Here is an 8,027-nt window from a genome sequence, read left to right as displayed (position 1 = left end):
TCTGAAAATTGCAGCTAAACCATGTAGACTCACCTCAGTCTCCTAAGTACCCCAGAACTCAGAATCATACTTCAGTCGAGGCAAGAGAAGTAAAACTGGAGTGTCTCTTACGCTGCCTTGGAGAGTGAGTGGCCCATGACTAACCAGAACCAAAATTCTTTTTTATAAACAGACCAAAATGCTAAAAGACTACACAAAGCCAGTTCCAGAAGACCTAAATGCCCAGGTCAGCAGTGAACATATTCTGCCCAAGTGCAGCACACAGGGGACCTAGGCCCCACTCTGGCCAAGCCCTGGGCAGTCATTACATATGGAAGGCAGATGGGATCAGAGCAGTTCTGTGAATAAAACTTTAATAATGTACAGCAGAAACTGGACAGGCTCGTTCTTATATTAAAACAAAAATTTCCTATATTACAATATATTTACATTTGCATACTGGAGAGGTAAAGTGTCTAAGTGGCTATTTTACAGTCCTTTCTAATAAATTGTACAAAAAACAAACAGAAGTACCGAGAATACCGTTCAGAGGCCTTGAGGGCGACTTAAGAACGGGCTTAGACTTGGTTGGTCTGTGAGTCCAGAATCCAGAGGTGCAGGTGGCCCTGTGGATCAGGGTGGCCTCAGGGAGCCAAACCACAGCTTCGGCTTCTCCCACCTCTCAGCTTAATGTTGAGAGTGATGGAGAGGTAGTGGGGTTTCCCCAAAGCCTGCTCAAGTCTTCCTGAGAGGCGGCCGGGCCGGGCTGCACAGAGGGCAGGTCTCCTGGGAGTAGTCCAGTGGCGTGGGAGTCACTGTGGGGCCGTTGCTGGCAGGTAACAGAGGCAGAGAGGACTCTACAGTTCAATCACCTGTAACCACGGAGACTCAGCTGCAGGGTGGGAAGTGGGAGGTCAGCAGGGGTGAGTTAGGAGGCTCCCCAAAGACACAGTTGGGACTCAAGGGATACTCTTCAGTGGCCAGTAAATTGGCCAAGGAATTAAAGGAAGATCCCTTTAAAGTAAGGAAAGAAGTTAGACACCAGGAAATAAATAGAAAGGTTAAGAATATGGGGAAACCGAGGCAGAAGAAGCTGGAGGAGACAGTTTCCCTGTATATGCTCACACCTCCCCAGGGAAGGAAGGAAGGGCTCACAATGAATAGTCTCCAGGACCCACTGCTTACTAAGGGCTTCTCTTCCCAAGGGGATACAGGCGCCCACTCTTGTTCCTCAGTGGTCTTTAAGAACAGCGATTCTAGCGCATAAAGGCTCTCAGGACCAGCCATGAGCACTTCTGGTCTCAATAGTGGGTGCTCACTCATTCACATGATTCCGTTCTCCCTCCAAGGCCCAAGGAGCAGCGCCCAAGCCTGTCTCACTCTGGAGAGATCCTCCTAGGGTCAACGCTCAGCAGGCACGCACCCCAAATTTGCTGAGCAAATGTCTGGAAAGGATACAGCCAGCCGGACAATGTGCAGAGGGCCGAGGTGCTCATGGGATGGGGCCGAGGGCGCAGAGAATACAAGACAGCAAGCCCCCATGGGGAAAAGCAGCCTTCACTGCTCGGTGGGACCAGGCTCAGGTGCAAAGACAAGCGTTTCCAGTGACTGAACTATGTGCGTTTGAATCTAGAGAATTTTTGTGTTTTGTTTGTTTTAGGAATTTCTTTAAAAACAAACAGACTAAGAGGTAATTGTCGCAGAGATGGTTCTCCTTTTACAAAACTTAATAATATTAAAGTTAAAATCCTGACCCTCCCCGCAAAATAAAATAAAATAAAATAAAATGAATTAAAATAAACCACTCCAGTTAAAAGTTATGGCTTCAAAGTTATATACCTAAGATATGCTGACCAAATCACCACCCACAGCCAGGCTTCTAGAATTCATTAAATACTACACTTAGGTTAAACACCATACTCAGCTCAGACCGCTCTCCTCAGCAGGGACCCTGAAGTGGATGCAAGCCTTTCCCTCTCTCTACCCTGATCAGAGAATTCAGTACGAGAAGCCATGCAGATGCCTCCCTCCCACCCCAGCCTCCCTCCCCACGTCCTGCAGCCCATCCCTCCCCACCCCAAACCCACCACCGCCACCACCACCAAAAATATACACTGCAGTTTGCAGAATTTGGGGTGGGACAAACAGATGTTACATTCCAATCTGAGTCCCAAGCTCTGGCTTCAGATTCCTCAGCCCTGCCTCGCGGCTGTGGAGGAAGATGCCCTTGGGCTGGCTCATTTCCCATGGCTGATGCAGCACCCAAGACTGCCACCTACATTCTCTCTCTGCTCATTAAGTCCCCCTCATTTTGACCCAAAAGCCTCTCCTACCATGGACAAGTGGGCCAGCTTTGGTTCTGGTCTAAAATGGAAGAGAAGAGCCTATGACACAGGGTGGGCAAGCAGCCTGCTGAGAAGAGAGGACCTCCCTGACTGCAGGGGGCTGGGGACAAGAGACACCTCAGGAGGGCACCAGGTTAACTGCATTGCTGCTCACCGTGAGAGGCAGCAACACTCAGAGACAGTATGGCCGCCACACCCTGGCCTACACATGCACAGAAAGCTCAAGCAGGTAAGTGTACACCTACACACACACACACACACACACACACACACGCACACACACACACACACACACACACACACACACACACGCACACGCACAGGCGTGGCACGGACCAGGCACAATGTGGGACACACCTCGGCACATGCGCACTTGCTGGACAGGCAGGCAGCAGGTTGTGTCTCTAGGGGCAGTCCCTCCAGGTGTCCACGAAGAGAAGGGGATGGCGTGGCTCAGGACTGCCTACGGGAAGGAGGGAGGACACTTCCGGTTCCTCTCAGTATCTTGGTGCCAGTTGACTGGACCCTGGAGAAAAACCTGCAGCCCAGTAGACCACAGGGTATGGGGGCTGCTCCTGGGTGAGCCCAACACCCCTCACCACTCCTGGCAACATGCCAGGTGCACTGGGCTCGCTCTGCTTCCCACTGCAAGCAGTTTGAATTGTGGCATCGAGTTGTCTACATGATTTGCTCTCAGAGTCTCCATGCCATCAGGAGGTAAATATAAAAAGTGTCTGTCTCAAACCCAATGGGAGTGCGTGTGTGTCTCCCAGGCTCTGTCCCTCTTGCAGGTCGGGGCTCTGGCCAGAGGGTTGGGCAGAAACAAGAGGTAGGCCTCCACAGCACGCGCTTGCACGGTGGCTGGCTGCAGTCATCCTCACTGCCCGGGTTCTTGGTGTAGGCAGAGAGACCATTCAAATCTTCACGTCCTCCTGCACGCTGAGCTGGGACAGGGTCTTCTTGATGCGCAGTGCGGTCAGTCGGGCGGCACCATTGGCGTACCAGCACTCCCGCATCATCTTCCCCATCACTCGCAAGGCCTAGGAGACACCCGAGTGAGAGACTCAGAGAGACCCACAGTGAGGGACCCAGAGTGAGAGAGACCCAGAGTGAGGGACCTACAGTGAGAGACCCAGAGTGAGGGACCTACAGTGAGAGACCCAGAGTGAGGGACCTACAGTGAGGGACCCAGAGTGAGGGACCTACAGTGAGGGACCCAGAGTGAGGGACCTACAGTGAGAGACCCACAGTGAGGGACCTACAGTGAGAGACCCAGAGTGAGGGACCTACAGTGAGGGACCCAGAGTGAGGGACCTACAGTGAGAGACCCAGAGTGAGGGACCTACAGTGAGGGACCCAGAGTGAGGGACCTACAGTGAGAGACCCAGAGTGAGGGACCTACAGTGAGAGACCCAGAGTGAGGGACCTACAGTGAGAGACCCACAGTGAGGGACCTACAGTAAGAGACCCAGAGTGAGGGACCACAGTGAGAGACCCAGAGTGAGGGACCTACAGTGAGAGACCCAGAGTGAGGGACCTACAGTGAAGGACCCACAGTGAGAGACCCAGAGTGAGGGACCCAGAGTGAGGGACCTACAGTGAGAGACCCAGAGTGAGGGACCTACAGTGAGAGACCCAGAGTGAGGGACCCAGAGTGAGGGACCTACAGTGAAGGACCCAGAGTGAGGGACCACAGTGAAAGACCCAGAGTGAGGGACCTACAGTGAAGGACCCAGAGTGAGGGACCACAGTGAGAGACCCAGAGTGAGGGACCTACAGTGAGAGACCCAGAGTGAGGGACCTACAGTGAAGGACCCAGAGTGAGGGACCTACAGTGAGGGACCTACAGTGAGAGACCCAGAGTGAGGGACCTACAGTGAGAGACCCAGAGTGAGAGACCTACAGTGAGAGACCCAGAGTGAGGGACCTACAGTGAGAGACCTACAGTAAGAGACCCAAGTGAGGGACCTACAGTGAGGGACCCAAAGTGAGGGACCTACAGTGAGGGACCTACAGTGAGGGACCACAGTGAGAGACCCAGAGTGAGGGACCTACAGTGAGGGACCCAGAGTGAGGGACCTACAGTGAGGGACCCAGAGTGAGGGACCTACAGTGAGGGACCCAGAGTGAGGGACCACAGTGAGGGACCTACAGTGAGGGACCCACAGAAGCCTTGCTCACTGGCACTGGCTCATCTCCGGCCTGTCCCTCCATCGGCTCAGATCCACCCCATTCCTGCCTGTCCCTCCGTTGGCTCAGATCCACCCCATTCCTGCCTGTCCCTCCGTCGGCTCAGATCCACCCCATGATGTCTTGAGGCTTTTCCCTAGGCTTTCCCTTCCTTAAGGGGCAGAGGTGCAAGTGGAGAACAGGCAGCAGGGAAGGACGGCTCTTCCCATCTCACCCTCTGCTAAATCCAAGGTACCCAAGCATTTTGGAAAATACTGCTCTCTTATGCAACCACAAGCAACTGGTAGGCACTGGCAAAAATGTGAGCCCTCAATCGGGTTCCTAGGTGCAGAAACGCCCCCTGGTGGCCATGCTCTTTAAAGGTAGAGGCATGCTCTCTCCCTATGTAGGAAGGCAAGGATATTGGAAGAGGAGGCCCTAACTCTGACTGGTTTTCAGAATTAGCAGAGCTGAAATTTGTCCAGAGTTGACCTGGAATGCTCTCAGCACAATCTTAGGCAAGGATAAAACAAAGATGTGTTGGGTGGCTTGACTGTGGTAGATGTAAAGTCAGCTTGTAAATGTTCTGTTTGTTACTGTGAAGCTGCAGAAATAAAACTGTTGTGAATGAAGGTGCTGTGCCCTGCTGGGAAAACATATCTCTGTGGGACTCTTGAGCCTCAAGTCAGTTAGGACTATGGTAGCACTCTTCTCCCGTGTGCCCCACGACTGCAATTCCAGCTCTTCTCCCCCAAAGCCTTCCCCCAGTCCTCCACACTCTTCCCCCCCACTCTTCCTTCCCTAACCCTCTATCTGTAGTTTCTACAAAGGCCTCTGTCTCACTCAGGCCTGCCTCTTCCTGGGGTACCTGGTCTGAACACCATGGCTGCATGTCCCTAGCGGGTGGCTTCAAGGCACTTTTCTAGGTTGACAGGTCTGTTAAAGCCACCTGAAGACGGATGCCAGACTTGCCCAAGGCCATTGACATGCTTCCCAGGTCTACTTATTCTCGTCTGTCCTGCCTTGACCTCCCTATGGCAAGGAACTCCCTTCTTCTAGGCTGTCACCTCCCTCCAAAGGGTTAATCTATACAATGCCAGAAAAGCGACCACAGTCAGAGGCCTCCAGCCTCCAGCAACTGAAACACCTGGGCAGGAGGTGCTGTGACTCTGGGTCCTCAGAATCTGCACCGAGCAGGGACTGGGACTGCGTCTGAATGGGGCACTCGTGCCAGGACTGCGTCTGAACGGGGCACTCGTGCATGCTGCCTGCCTGCCTGCCTTCCACTTGCAGCCTGAAAGTGACCTATTTTCAATGTGCCTGCTGCGTATGACTGACCTACAGCATGAAGCAGGCATGGAGTTTTCTAGCTGAAGCACCTATGCTAATGATAAAAATGTTTTACGTTTTGGAGTTACAGATACAGGATACATTCAGAGTCAAACCTGGGAGTTGGCCCATTTAAAAAACATGTGCTTTTTAGCAGACAAACTTGGCAGATGAAGAAGCCACAGATGTCAATCGAGCTCCTACCTCGTAACTCTGCCACCAGTTGGGGACATTGGGCCGTAGCTTCTGGTCACAGACGACCTTTCGCATCTCCTCAATGGAAGGGTCGGAGGGCACTAAGTCATAATACGGCAGTTGATACTCTTCATGGACTCCTAGGAGAGGAAAAAACAACCTAGTCAGCAGGAGGAGGAGAAAGGACAGCCATGCTACCTAACGATTTCTCACTAAAGCAAACCCGGGTCCTTTGGAGAAGGCAATTGATCCCAGCGCAGTGCAAGGACTGCACAGGAGCCTGGCGCAGTGCAAGGACTGCACAGGAGCGCAGTGCAGTGCAAGGACTGCACAGGAGCCCAGCGCAGTGCAAGGACTGCACAGGAGCCCAGCGCAGTGTAAGGACTGCACAGGAGCCCAGCGCAGTGCAAGGACTGCACAGGAGCCCAGCGCAGTGCAAGGACTGCACAGGAGCCCAGCGCAGTGCAAGGACTGCACAGGAGCGCAGCGCAGTGCAAGGACTGCACAGGAGCCCAACGCAGTGCAAGGACTGCACAGGAGCCCAACGCAGTGCAAGGACTGCACAGGAGCCCAGTGCAGTGCAAGAACTGCACAGGAGCGCAGCGCAGTGTAAGGACTGCACAGGAGCCCAGCGCAGTGCAAGGACTGCACAGGAGCCCAGCGCAGTGCAAGGACTGCACAGGAGCCCAGCGCAGTGCAAGGACTGCACAGGAGCCCAGCGCAGTGTAAGGACTGCACAGGAGCCCAGCGCAGTGCAAGGACTGCACAGGAGCCCAGCGCAGTGTAAGGACTGCACAGGAGCCCAGCGCAGTGTAAGGATTGCACAGGAGCCCAACGCAGTGCAAGGACTGCACAGGAGCCCAGCGCAGTGTAAGGACTGCACAGGAGCGCAGCGCAGTGTAAGGACTGCCTAGGAGCCCAGCAAGCACAGCAGACTGGGCATCTGGTTCTGGTATATGGGAGGCTGGGGCAGGAGGATTGGATTCAAGAGAGTCTCATAGCCCCATCTCAAATAGAAACAAAGCAAAAACAAAACTTGACAACTATAGCCCCAAAGTCTTTAAGTTTAGGAACTATCAGACTCCTAGGGTCACTTGAGCATTTTCAACTGCCCAAAGCTGATAAAATCTAAATAAGACTAAGAAATCTAAACAGGGGCTGGAGAGATGGCTCAGTGGTTAAGAGCACCGACTGCTCTTTCAAAGGTCCTGAGTTCAATTCCCAGCAACCACATGGTGGCTCACAACCATCCATAACGAGATCTGACTCCCTCTTCTGGAGTGTCTCAAGACAGCTACAGTGTACTTACATATAATAAATAAATAAATCTTTAAAAAAAAAAAAGAAATCTGAACGGAACAGTTTTTTCTATTTTTCTTTTATTATTTTATTTTGAGACACAGCCCTGAGACATATTTTATCTTTCTACATAGCCCTGGCTGTCCTGGAACTCCTGAAGAAGACCAGGCTAGACTTGAACTCAGGTCCTCTTGCTTCAAGCATGCACCACCCTGCTGAACGGGAACTCACTGGTTCATTGCAATGTTAGGAGAAGAAAGCACCTTCCCTTTGCTGGTGCTGAGAGTGAGCTAGACGCTGGAGCCAGAGTCCCAGAGGGAAGTGGACGGCTCCTGTATTCCCTATTCCAAGCATACAAGCAAACAGATATGTAGGTAAAGCTGTTCTTTATTATTTTTCCCTTGTTTGGCTTAACAGTCTAAGCAGTTTGGGCTGGCCTTGAACCTATGGTCCTCAGCCTCAGTCTGAGGCGAGCACAGGCCAACAAACCCCGTGACGAGTTAGATCTTCCTTCACAAGAACAAAAGCAGCAAAACTTGCTGAAGGTAAATGACCTTGAATAAATGCTGGCATGCTGCATTTCAGTCTTGAGTCATTCTGGATTTGTAAATGGTTACCCTGGTTGTCCACAACACGAAGTACTTTGTATTAGAAGCCCAAAAGACTAAAGCCACGAAACATTTTTGCACCAAATTAACAAAAAAAAAAAAA

At 52.2% G+C, this 8,027-nt stretch overlaps 1 protein-coding gene across 1 annotated transcript in view; it reads right to left on the bottom strand.

Annotated features, from left to right (window-relative positions):
* Nucleotides 1–336: 336 nt before the first annotated feature.
* Nucleotides 337–8,027, bottom strand: part of Acvr1b (activin A receptor type 1B) — a 42,412-nt gene continuing 34,721 nt past the window's right edge. The window contains exons 8-9 of the mRNA XM_031356200.1: nt 6,027–6,157; nt 337–3,364 (exon numbers count right to left, since the gene is read on the bottom strand). Of these exons, the coding sequence (XP_031212060.1) occupies nt 3,239–3,364; nt 6,027–6,157 (257 nt within the window). The 3' untranslated portion in view covers nt 337–3,238. The remainder of the gene's footprint in view (nt 3,365–6,026; nt 6,158–8,027) is intronic.

The sequence above is a fragment of the Mastomys coucha genome, unplaced genomic scaffold (genome assembly GCF_008632895.1).
Source record: "Mastomys coucha isolate ucsf_1 unplaced genomic scaffold, UCSF_Mcou_1 pScaffold11, whole genome shotgun sequence".
NCBI classification, from domain to species: domain Eukaryota; kingdom Metazoa; phylum Chordata; class Mammalia; order Rodentia; family Muridae; genus Mastomys; species Mastomys coucha.
The sequence above is the reverse complement of the archived record's forward strand: the minus strand, read 5'-3'. Positions and strand labels throughout refer to the sequence as shown.